The 22,049-nt window shown below is 42.1% G+C and overlaps 2 protein-coding genes across 2 annotated transcripts in view; both read left to right on the forward strand.

The window, feature by feature from the left end:
- LOC309549701 (uncharacterized protein) overlaps positions 1 to 4,012 on the forward strand; it is a gene marked incomplete at its 3' end in the record, with an annotated part of 37,284 nt that extends 33,272 nt beyond the window's left edge. The window contains exon 5 of the mRNA XM_082250155.1: positions 3,821 to 4,012. Within this exon, the coding sequence (XP_082106281.1) occupies positions 3,821 to 4,012 (192 nt within the window). The remainder of the gene's footprint in view (positions 1 to 3,820) is intronic.
- Positions 4,013 to 5,432: 1,420 nt separating this feature from the next.
- LOC309549702 (vinculin-like) lies at positions 5,433 to 12,829 on the forward strand. The gene is made up of 3 exons (XM_082250156.1): positions 5,433 to 5,950; positions 6,962 to 7,082; positions 12,528 to 12,829. The coding sequence occupies exons 1-3, from the start codon at positions 5,853 to 5,855 to the stop codon at positions 12,642 to 12,644; spliced, it is 336 nt and encodes a 111-aa protein (XP_082106282.1). The 5' UTR covers positions 5,433 to 5,852; the 3' UTR covers positions 12,645 to 12,829.
- Positions 12,830 to 22,049: the final 9,220 nt, after the last annotated feature.

Genomic DNA, 22,049 nt, shown 5'->3' on the forward strand with positions numbered 1-22,049 from the left:
ATAAACTGAATAATCTTTTCCACATTCCCTATGATTTGGTGATGTAAGATCATTGTATAACCGTCATTTCAAGCATTATGCTACAGAATTGTAACCCTGACAGGCTAAATGCTTATTTGGGAACAAGCCTTTAGGATTTTATAACATTAGTTACCTTTTGGGTTATTGCTATGCAGTTAGAATTCTTATATATCAGGCACTGAACATTTGACTAGATCTCAGTAACTATTCCTTTGGGTTGCAATGGGGGCACTGCAATGAAATAGCATCAATTCTGGCACTTCTGATACTACCATGAGAGGTAACACTGGAGGTGGAATTTCCCATCGGCAACAGAACCTTCCTCTGCTTCTCTCTGCCTATTGAGGTTGATTGATGGCATGGCATTAGTGTCATGAATATTAGGCATTCAGCAGAGGAAATCCTCTCCCAGGGTCAAGTTATGTTAACCACTACAGCATCTGAAGCAATCCCATGCCCTAGGCTGCATGTTATGACAAAGAACTAATAGAGTCATGTGATTTGATTTTAGAAGACAAATTAATTTGAAATTTAAAAGCTGTACCCTATGCAGGTATAAAATACAAATGAATGCAGCTGTATATTCATAAAGGCATAATTAAAATATTTTTGAATGCAAGCAATGTAAATACCTACATTTTATCTGGTATCATCCCCTAAGGCTCCATTCACATATGGGCATTTCGGATCGCGGACAGAATCGCCACAATTCTGCCCGAAATCCCGAATCATTGCAAATCGCGGGAAATGATTTGGCCTTAATTGTTGCCCGATGAATTGTGGTAAAATCGCGCAAACAGAAATTGAGGGACACCGGTCGCCAAAAAGAAGTTTCTGTACTTTTTTGGGCGACAATCGTTGTGATTCTGCCCGCGATCCTGCCCACGATCTGAGACGCCTATATGTAAATGGAGCCTTACAGTTTCTGTACAGCAGGGTTGGGGGTGAAAGGAAGTAGAAGAACAGGGAGGCAATCAGCTCATATGCTGAAAAGAATCATGCAAACAGGAAGAAAAAGCAGAGGGACAAAGGGATGAGCTCATTACTGTGTTTCTTCAACCTTCTTTTCAGACACAGGCTTGGGTGGGTCCAGGATGACATGGGCACAGAGGAAATACAGTAGGTTGAATGATGTTGGCCATCAGATTGAAGACATTTAGTAACTGATTTACTAAAGGCGAATAGGCTTTGTTTTTCAAGGGAATTTTTACTTTGCAAGGCAATTTTCCCTTAGCTTACTGAATGTGGCAATACTTCACTGTTAAAAAATATCCAGTCATGTGCAATGAAAATTAAAAAAAAAAAACAATTTTTGCTTGCACATAATTGGATAATAGACTTCAGCTTACCTCATTCACTTAATTTGCCTTTAGCAAATTAACCCTTAGAGTCGGGAAAAAAGTACAGCTGAGGATATATTTAGATTAAAGGCAAATATTGTAGCAAAAGCTGTTTTTTTTTTATCTTTTTGTAGCACTGTCCCTGTAGGGCTTGCTGTGTGATGACTTCTTGGGTCTCCCTCTGATTACCTGCAGACAGTCACTAGGGGATTTTTCACACATTCATCCTTACTCCCAGTTGCTCATTACTCAATAAGCAGTCCAGGGGATTTGGTTTTATATTTATTGTGGAACTTGGAAGGGAGAAGGGAATAGTGGGATACTCCAACTGAACTATTCACAGTAGATGAGGGCAACTCCCACTCGGCCTCACCCAGTTATTTGTGGAAGCAGGCACACTGCTTAACCATGCTGCCACTTGTATGGAAGAATTACGTCTTCTTGCTCTCTTCAGCAGCAGACTTGATGCAAACTACTTTTTCTTCAGGATACTCTCTAGCATCTCCTTGACTGACAACCGTCCAAAGACTTTTCGAGCTGAAGAGAAGGCCCTCTCGGGACAAGCCCCATGACACAGATCTCTACTCACTGTAGGAAGAATCAGATTCTTTCCAGTGTCTCCCTTCCAGTCAGCTCTGCAGGACATCTGGGTTCAGCTTCTCTCTGACTCTCAGGCCCTCAGGTCGACCACCTGAGGCCGCATGCCTGCTTCTACAGAGAAGAGGCAGCTACCTCCTCCCTCTGGGACTCCGCTCTCCAGCTGAAAGACCCCGACAAATGTGCCCCTGGCATTTATACAGTATACCAACATGCACCGAGGCACTTTCCTCTGCCAATAACCAGGTCTGTAACAATGCCTGTGCACTCACTTGTTTCAGAAGTGTAATGCCTCGTTTCCACTGAGCGGAACGGTTCGGGTCGGTACAGTTTGGAAGGGTTAGAATGGTCCGGTCTATTCAGGTGAGCATTTCCACTGCAAGTCGGGCCACCGGGGACCATGCGGGGCTTACACCAAATGAGGTGTTTGTTTTGCTCTTTCATTTGACGTGAGCATTGAAGGTTTCCTGTCCGCCAATCAGTGGACTCTATCGTGTGACGCCAGTAGCTCCGCCCTAACCGTACCGTACCATTTCCTATGGCCCTACATCTGAAGCAGGACCAGGAATGGTGCGGTTTGGTTCGGTTGTATGGGCCACTTTCATAATGGAAACACTCAAATTAGCGTACCGTACCGAACCGACCCGAACCGATCCGCTCAGTGGAAACGAGGCATAAGTTTCCTCCCACTGTCCAATATGCCTCCTTATAAGACCAGTGTGAAACATTTAAGACAAGCTGAGTTGCACTTGAGCACCATTAGCAGACTTCACTAAGAAATCCTGCTCTCTGGTAGGCAGAGAGCAATATAAATTTACCTGGCCATCTCTCTGGTAAGCAGAAAGACTATACTCTCTCTTCTAGCACCTACCTAGGAGGGTGCTACATCTTAATTGAATATTAATTTTTATCTTGTCTTGTTTGGATGAACATTTGCTTTAAGTGCATATACTCTACAAATCATTTGTAAGACCTCTCTCATCTGGAATGTAAGAATATGATAAGAGGCATGGAGGAGCTCAGCTATGGGGAACAATGAGAGAAAGTTAGTTTATTGTCCTTTGAAAAGAGGAGATTAAGGGTGGATATGACCAACATGTATAAATACATAAGTGGCTCATATAGTGAACACAGTGTTGAGTTATTCACTTTAAGTGTCATCATAGAGGACAAGGGGGCACTCTTTATGTCTGGAGGAAAAGGGATTTAATCTCCAAATATGGAAAGGTTTCTTCACAGTAAGAGCTGAGAAAATGTGAAATAGACTCCCCCAAGAGCTGGTTCTGGCCAGCTCAGTAGCTTGCTTTAAAAAAGGCATGGATTATTTTCCAAATGTACATAGTATAACTGAATATTAACATTTATAGGTAAAGTTGATCCAGGGAATATTGGATTGCCTCTTGGGGGGTCAGGAAGGAATACCTAAGATGCTGAAATTCACATACTGTAACTCTCTTTCTTTATTTCCTTCAGTGAAAGTACAATGATCATATTCATAGTTGTCTTGATTGCTGGGGGGACTTATTTACATAGTAAAGACAGGTAGAGTAGGTACATTTTTACTATATTTTATCTCACAGGTATATTGCTTCATAGCGGAATCTGGAGTTATTATTTACCTAAGCTTTTCAGGCAAGCCGAGTTTCACAGAGACCTGTGCCTTTTTACATTTTGGCTGATTTCTGCATTGAGGCTGTAAACAATGCAGGAGGCAGCTGTCATTAAAAATGTATAAGAAGACCCCTATGTAGGGGAGGGGGCTCATTTAGAATAGATTAGGGAGCTGGGTAGTTTTTATTCTAAAGTAAACCAGTCCTTCAATAAATAATCTACCCTTATTTTTTAATCTTGTATGCCTTTAGGCAAGCCATACATCTTGTGAAGACATCGGTTGGCAGCCCCGCAAAGTGACGACATGTGTTCTAGCTGCAGAAGTGGAGACATGGGAGGGTGAGAGTAACATAATTGTAAAAATCACCAGGGAAATGGCAGCAGAAATGTCCTACATGGTACAGTACCTAAATAGGAAAGGACCAATAAAGGTATCCATCTGAGAGCTGTATCTTTGTCATTTGAAAGAGAATTTGTCACTTTTTAAATACTTTTTTCTATGGAAGTGTTTGCTTGATACTTTTCTAAATTTCCCTCGTAAAAGTCTGACCTACAGTGATTATTTTAGACCATCCATCATGCATATTTTTATTCTGCATAGGTTTTCCCTCCTTATCCGGATTTTCAAAGTCACCTTCACCCTACTAGTTCACTTGTAACCAGTGTACTTATTTTTATTTTTCATGATGGGATCTACTAAAACTCTTTCCATCCCCTAAGAGAGGAGAAATGGGGAGGCCAGAAGTCAAACCTGTATACCGAGGAGTGTAGGAGGGATGTTCTGAAGTATCACCGCGGATCAGACTTTCATCTGAGAGTCAGGTCCTGTCAAAAAGTGATTTCTTTTTATTGTAAAAACATTATAAATAGAAAATATACTGTATGACTAGCATTGTGCTGATAAAGGTATTTGAAATATGACAAAGGCTTCTTAAAATGTCGGCACTGCTACTGTCTTTGGAGTAAGAATTCTATATGTTCTAATCATTGTGGGTTAGGACAGTCACTGGGATCCAAAGAGAGAACTGGTTCTACAATACACAGTAATTAGTAAAAATGTATCACTAATATCATCATTTATTATACAATTCGTAAATCTGTAAATATGTATGAACTGCATAAGAAATTCATACAAATGATATTGGTGATGCTCTTCTATAAATCTCTTTATTTTTTAACATTTCCTAACATGACTTGCCATGTCTACCATAGTGTATAAACTGATCTAATTAGTAAAGTCTCTGTACTCACCTTAAAGTGGAGTTCCGGCCAATTTTGCAACTTTAGTGATTCCTGGAGTGCTTGCTATTCTGATCAACAATTGGGCATTTTACATTTTTTTTGGGGGTCCCTTACCTTATTATCAGGGCATTTTTGATTGTACTTCCTCCTTCTCCCCCCTCTGTGGCCGCGGCCACCGACATCACTTCCGCCTTTGCATTGCATCCTGGGAGCTGTTTGTCATCACTCCCAGGAGGCTGGAATCAGGAAGAACTCCCAGAACACTCCCTGGAATCAGGAAGAAGGACACAGCAGATTACACTGCGGCTTCAGATGCCCACATCCAAGATGGCCGCGCCCAGACAGCGTTTTTAAAAGTAAGATTTTGACTAAAATCCAATACTGTACACCATGTAAGTATGAGTATAGCGGTTCTGTAAAGGGCGATGGATTAGTATTATAGGGGTATTTTTAGTTTAAAAAGGTATTTGAGGCCGGAACTCCGCTTTAAGGTCTGTTCCTTTGTATCTGAAAAGAAGATACTAGCAGAATATGAGGCCCTCACCTCTCTCCATACTTAGATTAGGCTCCTATCTTTACTGGCACTGAACCCTATCCTCGATGGGGAAAGACATAATCCAAGATGGCATCAGGCCTACTCTCAATTTTGAGGGTATTTGAGACCCTGTATAAAGACTGGGTCTAGTACCCAGGGTCCTTCCCAAGCACAAACAAACAGTTTCCCCAGAAAACAACATTACTAGCCATAAGGATGACCACTATCCAAAAAAAAGCCCATATATAGCCCTAAATAAAATTTGAATAAGCCAATGACAAGACTTCTATTTCAGTGCAGCTCAAGCATGTACTTTCTTTTTTCTTCTTTTGTGCATGAAGTGATATGATTCCTGCAGTGCTTCTTCCAAACCACTTTTTTTATTCAATATTTAAGACCTACACATTGGCTGTAATTATTTTTCAATGTAGACCCCAGAACAGTTCATTGCCTCTGCTAAATCCATAGCTGCACTTGGTCAGACCTTTGTAAAGTTTGTTGGAATAATGGCTAAAAACTCTATGGATAAGAGGAATACATCTGATCTCCTGTGCGGTATGGCGCAGATACAAACAATTAGCAACCAACTCAACATTGTTTCCAGGTAAAGTATCAAAGTGTTGTTATTGTCTAGAATGTATTTACTCCCCTATTCTTTTCCTTGCAGCTGTATTTGAACTATGGTACCACTTGCAGTAAATGAAATATTCCTCCAATGGGTACTATATATATATATACACTATATTGTTAAAACTATTGGGACGCCTGCCTTTCCATACACATGAACTTTTAATGGCATCCCAGTCTTAGTCCGTAGGGTTCCATATTGAGTTGGCCCACTGTTTGCAGCTATAACTGCTTCAACTGTCCACGAGGTTTAGGAGTGTGTCCGTGGGAATGTTTGACCATTCTTCCAGAAGCACATTTCTGAGGTCAGTCACTGATGTTGGACGAGAAGGCCTGGCTCGCAGTCTCCACTTTAATTTATCCTAAAGGCGTTCTATCAGGTTGAGGTCAGGACTCTGTGGAGGCCAGTCATGTTCCTCCACCCTAAACTCACTCATCTGCGGACTTGCTGTCATTGTGCAACAAACGTCTGAAGCCTGGAAGGTCTAGCAATAGCTTAGCTAGCAAGTCATTTTCAAACTTTCTGCACAATTGCTTGCTATCTGGGAGTGTAAAGAACAACAAAGAACCCTGGAAGTGATGGTTTGGCTCCCACAGAGCCCTGATCTAAACGTCATTGAGTCTGTCTGGGATTAAATGAAGAGACTGGATTGAATTGCTTTATTGTGATTATTGTGATATGTAAATTTCTGCACTTGATTATACAGAAGCAGTAAGTATGGCACCTGCTTGATTTGTGAGTCCAATCTGATTGTTTGGAACTACAAGTGTGACTCAACTATATACTGTATATATATATACATAGCTGTTCAAAAGCAAAACGTTAGCACTGAGCCATGTCTAGATTTGCCAGAATTGGAGTGCCTGTGGCTGATCAGGAGCTGAAACTGCTGAGTACAGTGATATATCAGGGTACAAAGAGTGAAATAATCGTTACCTAATAATGACTTTGTTAATTTATTTTTAATGTTTTAATTTTGATCAACAGTGTAAAGGCCGCTACGGGCTGTGATGATTATTCTGCAGAGGATGTTCTATTGAAAAATGCTCAAAATCTGATCCACAGTATTTTAGCCACTTGGAAAGCAGCAGAAGCTGCTTGTATCAAGGTAGGCCTATAGTCTTATAGAAAATTATATATTGCCTTTAGGTACATTTTTCCATGCTGCTACTTCAGTTACAAAAATCTTCCTTGAGCGTGCTGATATTCTGACCTGTCAGCTGATGAAAGCTTTGTCTTGGTCCCTTTGGCCACTATCTTCATTTCCACCTTTTTGCCATGGCTTTTTAGAGGCACTGATTGGCTGCACAGGCAGAGGCAGGCTATCTGCTCTGTGACAATCTATGATCAATCAGCGCAATCAACTAATTGTGAAAACCGTTATGTCCAAACTGAAATTAGAGACCCAGCAGTCCATGCAGTATGGCCTCTCACCGCACTGTCATAACCTCTGCATGATCAGTAATGCTGGCCATACACGTATAGATTTTAGTTTGGAAATTTTTGTTCTAAGAAAATTTGTTTGATTTTCTAATAGTTAGTGGGGTTAAATCAACGAATTTTCGTTTCGCTCAGAAATTACATTAATTTTAAAATTTAATGTTGAAAGCAAAAGACAATTTTTGAACGTCGTTTGTCTATTCATCAAATGTTTAACCACTTGCCGCCTGCTCACCGTCAAATGACGGCGGAGCGGTGCGGCTCTCATTCTGGGACGACATCATATGATGCCGCCCCAGAACGGCCGTTCTTGTTCCTAGGACATGGCGCGACCCCGATTTTGGTAAAGAGCCAATGACGTGGCTCTTTACACATGTGATCGGCTGTGTCCAATCACAGCCAGTCACATGTAAATGAGGAAGTGCTGTTATTCGGCTTTCCTCGCCTCACACTGTCAGAGTGTGTGGTGAGGAGAGCCGATCAGCGGCTCCTCCTCGAAGGGGAGTACAAGACACGTAATCAGGGCACTGATGATCAGTGCCCTGATTACAATACAGTAAAATAAATGCACAAGAATGACATCAAACATGGCACATCAGTGCACCTAATCAGTGCCATTCAATGACCCCAATCAGCGGCCATTAGTGATGCCAGTCAGTGCCTGCTCTTCTGTGCTGCCCATCAGTGCCCACCAGTGCCACCCATCTGTGCCCAACAGTGCCACCCATCTGTGCCCACCAGTGCTGCCCATCAGTTCCCACCAGTGCTGCCAGTCGATGCCCATCAGTGTTGCCCACCAGTTCCGCCTATCAGTGCCCATCAGTGCCACCTATCAGTGCCCATCAGTACTTCATATCAGTGCCACCTATCAGTGCCCATCAGTGCGGCATATTAGTGCCACCTCATCAGGGCCACCTAAACAGTGCCCATCAGTGTAACCTCATTAGTGCCCATCAGTGCAGCCCATTAGTGCCCATCAGTGCTGCCTCATCAGCGCACATCAGTGAAGGAGAAAAATTACTTATTTACAAATTTTACTGACAGAAACTAAGAAAAACTTTTTTTTTCAAAAATTTCTGTCTATTTTCTTTTTTTCTATAGTAAAACATAAAAAACCCAGCTGTGATTAAAGAAATACCACCAAAAGAAAGCTCTATTTGTGTGAAAAAAATTATAACATTTTCATTTGGGTACAGCATTGCATGACCGCGCAATTGTCATTCAAAGTGACAGCGCTAAAAGCTGAAAATTGGCCTGGGCAGCAAGGGGGTGAAAGTGCCCTGTATTGAAGTGGTTAAAGAAGTTTCGTACCAACGTTCATACGAACATTCTCATCCAAAAACCTATACGTGTATGGCCAGCATAAGTCACAACATGCAGTTTTCCCTCCAAGGAGATATGGATAACAGCTGGCACTTTACTTTATTTTTGGTAAGAATTGCGCTACACCAGTTTAGTTATATATACAGTATCTCACAAAAGTGAGTACACTCCTCACATTGTTGTAAATATTTTATTACATCTTTTCATGTGACAACAATGAGGAAATGAAACTTTTCTACAATGTAAAGTAGTGAGTCTACAGCTTGTATAACAGTGTAAATTTGCTGTCCCCTCAAAATAACTCAACACACAGCCATTAATGTCTAAACCGCTGGCAACAAAAGTGAGTACACCCCTAAGTGAAAATGTCCAAATTGGGCACAAATAGTCATTTTCCCTCCCCGGTGTCATGTGACTCGCTAGTGTTACAAGGTCTCAGGTTTGAATGGGGAGCAGGTGTGTTAAATTTGGTGTTATGGCTCTCATTCTCTCATACTGGTCACTGGAAGTTCAACATGGCACCTCATGGCAAAGAACTCTCTGAGGATCTGAAAAAAAGAAAATAATTGTTGCTCTACATAAAGATGGCCTAGGCTATAAGAAGATTGCCAAGACCCTGAAACTGAGCTGCAGCACAGTGGCTAAGAACATACAATGGTTTAACAGGACAGGTTCCACTCAGAACAGGCCTCGCCATGGATGACCAAAAAAGATAAGTGCACGTGCTTAGCATCATATCCAGAGGTTTTCTTTGGGAAATATGTAGATGTATGAGTGCTGCCAGCATTGCTGCAGGGGTTGAAGGGGTGGGGGGTCAGCCTGTAAGTGCTCAGACCATACGCCGCACACTGCATCAAATTGGTCTGCATAGCTGTCGTCCAAGAAGGAAGGCTCTTCTAAAGATGATGCACAAGAAAGTACGCAAACAGTTTGCTGAAGAGAAGCAGACTAAGGACATGGATTACTGGAACCATGTCCTGTGGTCTGATAAGACCAAGATAAACTTATTTGGTTCAGATGGTGTCAAGTGTGTGTGGCGGCAACCAGGTGAGGAGTACAAAGACAAGTGTGTCTTGCCTACAGTCAAGCATGGTGGTGGGAGTGTCATGGTCTGGAGCTGCATGAGTGCTGCTGGCACTGGGGAGCTACAGTTCATTGAGGGAACCATGAATGCCAACATGTACTGTGACATACCGTAGCAGAGCATGATCCCCTCCCTTCGGAGACTGGGCCTCAGGGCAGTATTCCAAAATGATAACATCCCCAAACACACCTCCAAGATGACCACTGCCTTGCTAAAGAAGCTGAGGGTAAAGGTGATAGACTGGCCAAGCATGTCTCCAGACCTAAACCGTTTTGAGCATCTATAGGGCATCCTCAAATGGAAGGTGGAGGAGCGCAAGGTCTCTAACATCCACTAGCTCCATGATGCCATCATGGGGGAGGGGAAGAGGACTCCAGTGGCAACCTGTTAAGCTCTGGCGAATTCCATGCCCAAGAGGGTTAAGGCAGTCCTGGAAAATAATGGTGGCCACATAAAATATTGACACTTTGGGCCCAATTTGGACATTTCCACTTTGGGGTGTACTCACTTTTGTTGCCAGCGGTTTAGACATTAATGGCTGTGTGTTGAGTTATTTTGAGGGGACAACAAATTTACACTGTTATACAAGCTATAAACTCACTGCTTTACATTGTAGCAAAGTGTCATTTTTTCAGTGTTGTCACATTAAAAGCTATAATAAAATATTTACAAAAATGTGAGAGGTATACTGCTGTGCAAATGTTTGAGGCAGGTGTAAAAAAACGCTATAAGGGTAGATATGCATCTAATCTCTCTTGCTTTTGAAGCCTGATTCACATTTTGATTAGACTCTAGAGTCAACTGACAGGCGACAAAGAAGTGCAGCATGCTTCCTCACTGCCTGTTTTAACCCCATTTTGGCCAACAATCGCGCAGGTGTTTGTGGCACTTCCCTATTTACTTGCCACCCGCCGATCGCTACATATAGAGTCAATTTAGCCATGGTCACAAAATATTGTGGCGGTGGCATGTAAACATCCCCCTCCGCTGCCTATTACAGCTTAAGGGGGGCAAACGGCAAAAACTCTGCTCAACCGTGCATTTTTGCCGCCCCCCCCCAACTGCAAGTCTAAACAAAACCTAAAGTAAAAATGCTTTTAAAAATATATACTTTCATTGTTTTTTTATTAAAAATTGCACAGTGAGCAGACAGAAGTAATATCTAAATCTTAATCTAAATCAAATCAATATCCAGTGTGCTAGCATCAATTCTACTAGGAACTTTTGATCACAGTTTTCGAAGGAACTCGGCAGACAGATTGTTCCAAAACATCTTGGAGAACTAACCACAGATCTTCTTGCCTTAAATCCTTCTGTCTTCATGTAATCCCAGACACTTGATGATGTTGAGACCATGACTTCCAGGACTCCTTGTTCTTCTTTATGCTGAAGATAGTTTATGATGACGGCTGTATGTTTGGGGTCATTGTCCTGTTTCAGAGTAAATTTTTAGGTGAATCACACGCCTCCCTGATGGTATACCACGATGGATAAGTATCTACCGGTATTTCTTAGCATTAAGGACACTTTGATCAGGCAATGTTGAGGACCATAGATACAGTGGTTGGCCAAGAAAACTTAATGCAGCATATGACAGACACATCGTGCTTATTTCCCTTCAACATTGGAAGATGTCCAGCAGGGCCATCAGCACAGAATTGGTAGAAACCAGTGGGACCCAGGCACACCCATTTACTGTCCATAAAAGTCTGGCCAGAAGTTGTCTTCATGGATGAATTGCCATACCTCTGATGTTGAAACAAGGCTAAGTGACTTAACTATGCATGAAAACATGGGAACTGTGGTGCAGAAAAGAGGCAGCAGGTGCTCTGGGCCGATGAGTCAAAATTTAAAATATTTTTGAGTGTAGCAGGAGACAGTTCGTTTAGCTTAAGGTTAAGATAGCTGCACAATAATGAGTGTCTGCAGGAAACAAGTGAAGCATGGCAGAGGATACTTGCATGTATGGGCTGCATTTCTGCAAATGGAGTTGGGGATTTAGTCAGGACTCAGGATCAATAGTGTCCTTAATGCTGAGAAATACAGGCAGATACTTATCCATCATACCATAACATCAGGGAGGTATGTGATTGGCCCCAAATGTATTCTGCAGCAGGACAATGACACCAAACATACAGTCAATGTAATTAGGTACTATTTTCAGTGTAAAGAAGAACAATGAGTCCTTGAAGTGATGGGTTGGCTCTCATAGAGCCCTGATCTCAACATCATCCAGTCTGTCTGTGATAACATGAAGAGACAGAAGGGTTCGAGGCAGCCTACATCTACAGAAGATGTCTGGAACATCTTGCCGAGCATCCTGCCTAGCTCCTTCAAAAACTGTGTGTAAGTGTACCTAGAATTGATGCTGTTATTAAGGTAAAGGGTGGTCCCACCCAATATTGATATATCTTGGATTTCTCTTTACTTTCCATTTTGTTAATTGCTAAAAATAAACTATTAACACTTCTGTTTTTGAAAGCATTCCTAATTTACAGCATTTTCCTCACTTCTGCCTATAACTTTTGCACAGTACTGTAATATACTGTATCTCTCTCTCTCTTTCTCACTATCTCTCTATCTCTCTAGATATATATATATATATATATACTGTACATACATTATACTGTATATATATGTATATTGCACACAGTATGTATATGACATTGTTTTATTATTATTCTCAGAATGTTTTTACTCCTGCAGAGCTCTGAAAACCCTGCATACAGTGAAGAGGAGGCAGAAGTTGCTGTATTTTGCTCCCAGCTGAGAAAAAAATTGGTTTGTCAAAGAGCTAAAGAATGTTCAGATTTCAATGAGTGACAATATAGTCCACAGTGCTCTTTATTTAAATACAGTATGGTATAAATGACTGTAGCGGATACCTGCACCTACATCTGCCAAAGGAAAGGCTATCAACTGGGTTGAAAATGCAGTGTAACATTACACTGTTGCTCTGTTACTGCAAGATAAGCAAATAGGCCACAGTGCAATAATTTATAACATAAAAGAGCATATACTGTATATTCAATTGAAAAAAAGGAATATTTGGAGTTTGGCATGTCTTGCATTAGCAAAGAAAAAAAAAAAATGTGACATTACAATAGTTACTATGAAATAAAAACTCTTAAAAATTACGGAGACATGAAGGTGACCTTTGTGAAATCACTATAACTACTATGGCAACAAAACAACAATATACCTTTGAAATCACAATAAAGCCCTGGTTTCCAACCTACGGTCCTTTGACAATTATTGACAGGGATCTGTTTTTGTGCTTACTAAACCTGTAAGAGGTAGGGTGATGGGGTGGTCGTCATGCCCTCTATGTTTCTGTCCTTGTTGGGCGCCAAGTAAAGGTCACATAAGAGGCCTTCCCTTGGGTGGGTTCTTCTGGGCTATGCTAGGCACTTAGGATAAAATCGCTGCCTTACACATGGGGTACCTTTGCTTGCACAAATGACTGAACTCTGATAAACTTTCTATTGATGTATTGTACACCACCACGGTTACAGATTTATTTAGGAGGGACATGCAGAGCCAGTCTCCTCTTCACCTGTCCAACGTACTGTATCACTGCCACCTCACTCCTGTGTGCACTACCTAACTCCTCCACTTTCGTACCTGTGCACAGGCTGGGGACCTCTGCAGTGCTGATCTGCTCTTGTTGCTATGGGAGATGGGCCTGCTCACAGAGAGAGTGCCGGCAACAACTCCTCCTGCTCGAAGCTATCCCACCTGTCATATGTACATGCTTATAAAATCAAGGGGGGAATCCTGGGCTTAATGACAGATGAAAAGTTCAAAATTACAAAATGATCATAAACAATGACACAAACAAACTAGCAGCTAGAACACTGGACTTATAGAAATCCCACTCAAATATGTATCAAATAGTGCAGCGCTAGGAACATCAAAATAAATCATGCATTAAAAGACTAAAAGTTCAGTATGGTTGATCACTAAACCAAACAAGTACATAAAATCATAAGTCCATTGCATCAAAAAATACATTCAGCATGCGAGGGTGGTAGAAAGTCCAATTCAGAATGGAAATCCCAAGATACGGAGAGCAGAGATGGGAAGACACCCGTGTGTATAGATAAGGTGGCTGCTTACCGCAACTAGTGGAGCTCCAACCAGGGACCCGAAAAGAGGAGGATCTGGGCTTCTCTGTGCAAAACCACTGAACAGAGAAAGAGTCATATCTGGACTTGTGACTGAGCGAGGTATAGAAATACACGGAATCGATCCTGGTCTATTGAAGTGGAGGAGAAAGTCCATCCCTTAAGTGTTAATATCTCATGCTTAAGTGGCCTGTCCATTAATTTGGAGGCCCACTATTTGCGGTAAGCAGCCACCTTATCTATACACACGGGTGTCTTCCCATCTCTGCTCTCCGTATCTTGGGATTTCCATTCTGAATTGGACTTTCTACCACCCTCGCATGCTGAATGTATTTTTGATGCAATGGACTTATGATTTTATGTACACTCTTGTTTGGTTTAGTGATCAACCATACTGCACTTTTAGTCTTTTAATGCATGATTTATTTTGATGTTCCTAGCGCTGCACTATTTGATACATATGTACATGCTTATGACTGCTAGAGAAACCTTTGTTACCCTTGGTAACCACTTGAATCTTCACACTATATTAACTGTAATAACTGTACCGTTATCTTCATAGCCCAATGTGCTTAGCTGACCCGAACTGTAGGCCATATGTGCCAGTTACTTGTATTACTTGCCTTGAGTAACTTAAGACCAGGCAAAAGCAAAGTTTCAAAAGCTTTACTTGAATAACGACAGCTAAACAAAGGCAACAGTCTCTCCCTAAACTAGTCCCTAACTCAGGCTTATGTTGCCCCAGCATACCTGTACAGTAAAGAGTCCATATCTGGCTGAGTCCATGATGGCAGTATCCAGGATTGGCATCTTTGAGGCGGACATCGACATATCCAGCAGGCCAACGGGATAGAGTCAGGTAATAGTAACAGCAGCAACCTTAGAGTTTGTCGCTTTTCAGCCCCCCTCAAGTCCGGACCCTTGTCTCTTTTATATCACACAAAACCAGGGGGACAGACCCAGGAAAGACCCCTAAGAAAGAAACAGGAAACACATTTAACACTAACCCTCCTGACTGGGGCAGCATAAAACTCTACCTGCATACAAGCCGGTAAAAGAAAAATATTCGTTAGAATGGCTTTCTAGTAGTTATGGGTTTGGTTAACATTTTTCACACTCTCTCACTTTGTTGAACTGTCCATCCCTTTTCTCTTTAAATGTTTTTTTTTTTTTTTTTTTTTACTTTTATGAATGATCTTGCTGAGAAAATTATCAAATGTGCCACAAGTAAATTTTTAAGAGGGCTATAGAGAGCACAAATGTAGAAGCATTGCTTTGTATATGGACTGTAAAAGCGGTGAGCTCTAGCAGTCTAATATAATGTGTCTTCTGTCTATGACTCTCCTGATTGTCTCCTGAAGCAAATCTTTAGTCTCCAACAGCTCCTATAGCATGTCTGTAGTCTTTGATCATCTCTCATTGCATGGTTTTAGTCTCTGACAGCTTTTCAGCAGCATTACATTTACTGAATATTATGTGTGACCCTTTAGGGATATCAGGGGCCACATTTGAGAACCCTATATCAAATTGATTGACCATCACTGCAATGCAGATTTTGAAATAATAAATAAAAACTGATACATCACAACAAATATTATAGATTTATATTATTCAAATTATAATTATATTATGATAAAAATATAAAAATGGGGCTTGACCAAAATTGTGACTGGATTGGATGCATTTTAGGAGAGCTCTGCTGCCATGTGACACTTTTCTTCTGCTCCCTTACTGAATCTGCCACTTACCATTCACCTTTTCGGTGACACAAACTGATTATGACTAAAGGCAGGCAACTATATGCAATCTGGAATGTGGTAAACACTGCACACTACTCCAACAGGATGGCAGAGCAAACAGCTGGAGCAACCAATGTGGCGAGTCAGACGGAGGACAGTGAATCAGCACTCTTGGAACAAGCTAATTTTTCAGCTCTATAGCAAGTGATTCCTACTTGCCAAACCGCACTCATGGGCAAGATGGATTCTTTCCAGACAGATATCAGGCTGATATGTTAGAATATAAATAAATTTTTGGCCTGTTTGACTGAGATGAAGTGACGTGTGGGGGAATCAGAGGGCACCTTCAGAGATCACCCTGTGTACCCTACAGACAAAAGTAAAGTCATTGGCGCACAGAGTGGAGGATGTGGAGAACCCCAATAGCCGGAAGAGTCTATGCTTCCTGGGACTGCTGGAAGGAGCAAAGGGTCCAGATCCTGTGGCTTTTACTGAGCGCCTGTAGCATTTCCTGCTCCATCAGATGCAAGTCTCCTCATTCTTAGCAGTGGAACAAACCCCCAGGATGCCAGTGAAGCTCGGTCCCCTGGGTGTCACGCTATTCAATTTTATCCTTCGTTTGCTGAATTTCTGAGACTGTGATTAAGTACTGGATAAGGCCAGGAAGCTGGCATTCTACGATATGAGGCTACTGAACTAATTATTTTTTCCAATACTCTGTGGACACACAAAAGCTTTGCAGAACCTTTGACCGTGTCAAACTTAACCTCCAAAATAAAGGTGTTCAATACAGCATGCTCTTTCCAGTCTGTCTCCAGGTTCAAAATGGTGACACAACCCGATTCTTTACCTCTCCAGAGGAGGCCTGCTGCTGGCTGGAAACACTGCCTAGTGCTTGACTGCTTCAGAGCTGCAGTTTCTCTCTCTTCAATATATTCTCTCTTCAATATATTCTATATATGTTGTTGCTTAGACTAAGCTTGTCTCCATGTTCTGGGACCTCCAAGCCACTTACCTGTTGTTGTCTGGGGGACAGATCCTGGTTCATGTTGAATTTGAGAGCCTCACTGTTACTATAAAAGTCTACTGCTTTGCTCAACAGTCTGTCCTGCTGTTCTACAAGAAATGCTTTGACTGCTCCTTGGTAGTGATGGGTCAAACACCCCACTGTTAGGTTCGCAAAAGTCCTAATTTTAAAGGCTTATATGCAAGGTATTGCCATAAAAAGTGTATGGGGACCTGGGTACTGCCCTGGGGGACATGTATCAATGCAAACATTTTTTTTTTTAAAACAATAGTTTTTACAGGAGCAGTGATTTTCATGATGCTTAAAGTGAAACAATAAAAATTAAAAATTCCTTTAAAATTGTGCCAGGGGGTCGTCTTAATGTGCCTGTAATGTGGCACATCTGTACAATGTATAGAGCCTGCTGCAGCAATACTGACATTTCTAAAGGAAAAATGTAATTTAAACTTGCTCGCACCTGTAATGTATTACCGGCTCCCAGTAATACAGATAAAAAAAAGAGAAAAAAAAAGCCATATTTAAAAAAAAAAAAAAAACTGCGTGGGCCCCCCCCCCAAAATCTATAACAGACCCCTATCTGAGCATGCAACCTGGCAGGTCAGGAAAGGGGGAGGACAAGCGAGTGCCCCCCCTCCTGAACCATACCAGGCCACATGCCCTCAACATAGGGGGGTGGGTGCCTTGGGGCAGGGGGGGCTCAGCCCCCCCACCCCAAAGCACCCTGTCCCCATGTTGATGACGTCATGTGATGTCAGAAGGGGGCAATGCCACCAGGTGACGTAACTGGGTGGCCCTGCCCCTTGCCTATAGAAGAACTGTCAAAGCTGAGGATCGGGCAGACGGCAGGTAGCCCCTAAAGAAGCGAAGTGTATTTGAATCTTTTTCTATTTTTTGGGTCTGGCGGGCATCGTAATTGATAATGGATTTACCTCAAGGGACACTATTTTTTTTTCTTTTTCCCACTTTCCGACCGCCGCACGACTATTTACTGCGGCGGTTAGCCGCTCCTGGGCAAACCGACGTAGGGCTACGTTGCTCGCCCAGGAGCCTGAAGGGGGTGAGTGCGCCCCGCCAGAGGCGCGATCCCGCCCCCACTCGTTCGCAGTGATCCCCGCGTGTGTGACCGGCGGCTCCGATATCCTCCGGCCACTCGCGATCTCCCGCAGGAGAGAGAGAAAGGCAGACGGCTGATGTACACAGCCGTCTGTCATTCTCCCTGATGTAAGTGCAGAGACTATACAATCCTGCTATGTAGGATTGTATGTCTCTGTGGTTACATCACAAGCCACGCCCCCCCCAGTTAGAATCACGCCCCTAGGGATACATTTAACCCACTGATCACCAATAAAGTTAACCCCTTCCCTGCCAGTGTCATTTTTACAGTAACAGTGCATATTTATAGCACTGATTACTGTAGTAATGTCACTGATACCCCCAAAAGTGTCAAAAATGTCAGTCAGGGGTCCGATCTGTCCGCCACAATATCGCAGTCCCGCAAAAAAAATCGCAGATCGCCGCCATTACTAGTTTAAAAAAAATCAATAAAAATGACATAAATCTTTCCCGTAGTTAGTAAACGCAATAACTTTTGCGCAAACCAATCCAAAAATGCTTATTGCGATTTTTTTTACCAAAAATATGTAGCAAAAAACAAATTGGCCTAAAATGTTAAAAAATTTTGATTTTTACATTTTCTTTTTGAGAATTTAATATAAAAAAATGTGGAAAATATTGTTATTTTTTCAAAATTGTCGCTCTTTTTTTGTTTATAGCACAAAAAATAAAAATCACACAGGTGATCAAATACCACCAAAGAAAGCTCTGTTTGTGAGAAAAAAAGGACGCCAATTTCATTTGGGTACAGCGTCGCACGATCGCGCAATTGTCCGTTAAAGTCATGCAGTGCTGAATCGCAAAATAGGGCCTGGTCTTTGAGCAGCCAAATCCTCCGGGGCTTAAGTGGTTAATAAAGGACATGTCAAAAACTGTATTCTGTGGTTTTTACACTTTTTTTCGTGAATGGGTAGGGGGATGATGTACCCGATACCCATTCACATGGGGGGGTGCGGGATCCGGGGGCCCCCTTGTTAAAGGAGGCTTTCAGATTCAATAAACCCCCCACCCGCAGACCCCCACAACCACAGCCACATCAACAAGGGGACAAGGTGCTTTTGGGGGGGAGCCTACGCTGTTTTTTTTTAAATTCTGCAATAGGGTTCCCCTTAACCACTTAAATACAGGGCACTTTTACCACCTTCCTGCCCAGACCAATTTTCAGCTTTCAGTGCTCACTGGCATCTATGGGAAATCTTGGTCAGCTTGACATCGCACTGCACGGTGCACCCTGTCTTTAACTTTGATGTCTTTGGGAAATATTGGTCAGCTTGGCATGGCACTGCTCCCTGTCTTTAACATTGGTGTCTATGGGAAATATTGGTCAGCTTGACATGGCACTGCTCCCGAACTATAAGTGACAGGGACACAAAATTTGGGAAGGACCGAGAGGGGGCCCAGGACTACAACATAGCTATACATTTAAAAGTGGAGTATGCCTATACACTACACTAATTGCACAAAACTGACAGAAAACACCATCCACTATCTTCTTGCCTAATCTCTATTGTCACACACTATACACGGCTGCTATGTAAGCAGCAGCCTTATAAAGTGGGAAGCGTGGACATAGCCCCTGAGCCATGATTTGCCAAAGGCACCCTGCCTTTGGCCTATCATGGCTCTGACAGGACATTGTGCTGTGATTGGCCAAAGCATACAGGTCAGGTGCATGCTTTGGCCAATCATCAGCAATCAATGCACTGCAATAGCACAGTGCATTATAGGAAGCTCATCGGTGGGTGAACTTCCTGCCGATTGCTCCATTTGATCGTGTTTTCACAGCTGATGTTTGAGTCAAACTTTCGTTCAACTTGAACACAGAGCCAATCCCCACTCATTGGTCACCATTTTCTACTTTTGCCTTACAATGGTGACTCTTACCACCTACCTATTGCTTCTTTTTGTTAGGGGAGGCCCATTAGTACAACTTCTCAGCTCTTTTTAGGGGCCAACAATGTATATGCATTTTCTTGGTGATTCCTTTTTTGCACTATTTTCATCCAAAAGTTGTTCTTTTTGTGCTGGTAAGATAAGTGGGGTGCCCTCGGCTGCAGGGATTTTAATATGATCCCTTGCCCACTTCTAGACAAACTCACCCCTGAAACACCTGTGGATTCTGCCATATCCAGGTGGGCAGATGTTTTTGTGTTTTTTGATGTCTGGGATTGGAAATACCAGCAGCAGAAACAATTTGCTTGTCACTCTGCTGCTTTTTCTACCTTTATTTATTGACCTTATTTATGTTAGTAATACAAGTCTTTCTTGAATACAAGCCGTTTCTATCCCTCCTCGTGGAATTTCTATTCACTTCCCTTTGTTTTTACAGTTGAACTACTTACTCTGCTCCAAAGAACTATCATGGTACTGGATTACGGACAATAGGGTTAAGCCCATAGTGGCCTCAGCCATTCATGACTACTGGCTGCACAACCAATATACATGACTGCTGCCCTAGAAGTGGTCTGGGATGCATTTAAAGTGATGGTAACCCCTTTTCTGCTATTTTTACCTACAGGTAAGCTTATAATAAAGCTTACCTGTAGGTAACATTAATATCTGCTAAATGTGAGCCAATTAGGAAATATTCCAGTGAGCAGCAGCCAGTAACGTCACCAGCGCATGCACTCTGAAGCAATGGCATACCCATGCCGTCCCTTCAGAGCTCTGTGCCGCGGCCATGACTCCCACGCGCATGAGCAAGAGTGACATCATTGCGGCTCTGCCATTCAAGCGGCCAGAGCCCATGAGCCCGGAAGGAAGACCGAGTGAAGATGGAAGCCATGTCATCGGTGACAGTGCACCGCTGGAGGGCTTTGTTTTAAGGCAAGTCTTTCATAATAACTCTGTCCATGTCCGCTCTGCAAAAACTAAGCGGACATGGACCTGTCATCCACCCTCTCTGCTCTGATCAATAGAAAATTTGTGTTTGAAAGCATCCCTGTATCCAAATATAGCAGTGTTTCTCAACACAGGGTGTCATGGCACCCTGGGGTGCTATTTGAGTTCCCCCCCAGAGTGCCCCAATCACAAAACCTAGTTTGCCCTGGGTTATATGTGGATGAGAGGACTCTCTGATGGGGTTACTCCAACTATGTGATGTGGGGCCTCTAACGTACAGAGGGATGGGGGGAGTCTGACGTGAAGTGGGGGACCGCTGACATGGTGTGAAAGGGGGGCTCTGATGTAATGAAGGGATTCCTGGTGTGAAATACATTTCATGAAGGTGGTTGTGTGCATTGTCCCTGGCTCAGGATTCCCACTCATAAGTAACATTTCATTTTTATACATTTTATACTGGGATGCCTCAAGATTTTGCATACTATTAAAGGGTGCCACAGCTGTAAAAATGTTGAGAAATGCTAAATATAGAACCTTCATTTACATTTCTTGTAATTCTGTGGGGCTGTAGAATTTACTTTTAAAACTGTAACCACATGGTGGGGGTAATGAGCTGCACAGGAATCATCCCTTTAGAAATAATACCTTAAAAAACACATTGAAATGAAAGACACAGTTATAACTGCTTTGTAAATTACACCTATTTATACACAATTAACCAGGGGGAATCAAAATCTTCGTGACTAGATATAATGAAAAATTTTGGTATGTACCAATTTACTTAAAAAAAACTTTTTAACTGCTTTGCATACCAAAATTTATTTCACACCATTATTTTTAGCAGTGATTGGCCCTTCATTTAGTAATTTTTTACAAAAATACCCTGAATATTTTTTTTTATATAATAATTATAATAAACAAAGAAATTGACAAAGATCAAAAAGAAGTTTTGGTTTGTTATTGTGTAATTTAACTTGTATAATTAATAATATTCTAAATAGTTTTCCAAATATTTTTTAAAATTTATCCTGAGTACTGTACAGGAATCCCAAAATGTATAGATCTACACACATCTGCACTGTACGCCCGATAAACAAGTGCATATTTTTAGCTTACTAGAAATCAGGCATTTCCCATTACAATTTAGGGTGGGTTTACAATGTCCCAGTGCGGTCCCAATGTGCTTTGGGCAAAGTGCAGTTAACTTGCGGTTTTGTGCAGGTTAGGTGCACTTTTTCCTAGACTTCTATGATGTCCCGCGGTCTTGGTGCGGTTTCTGAAATCACACCAAAGATGCAGCATGCTGAAGTATTGGTGCACTTTCTGAAAGCGCAGATAGACCTCAAATAAGTCTATTGGAAAGCTCAGCTAACCTGTATGA

The sequence above is a fragment of the Pelophylax lessonae genome (assembly GCF_965119305.1).
Source record: "Pelophylax lessonae genome assembly, chromosome: 3".
Classification (NCBI taxonomy): Eukaryota; Metazoa; Chordata; class Amphibia; order Anura; family Ranidae; genus Pelophylax; species Pelophylax lessonae.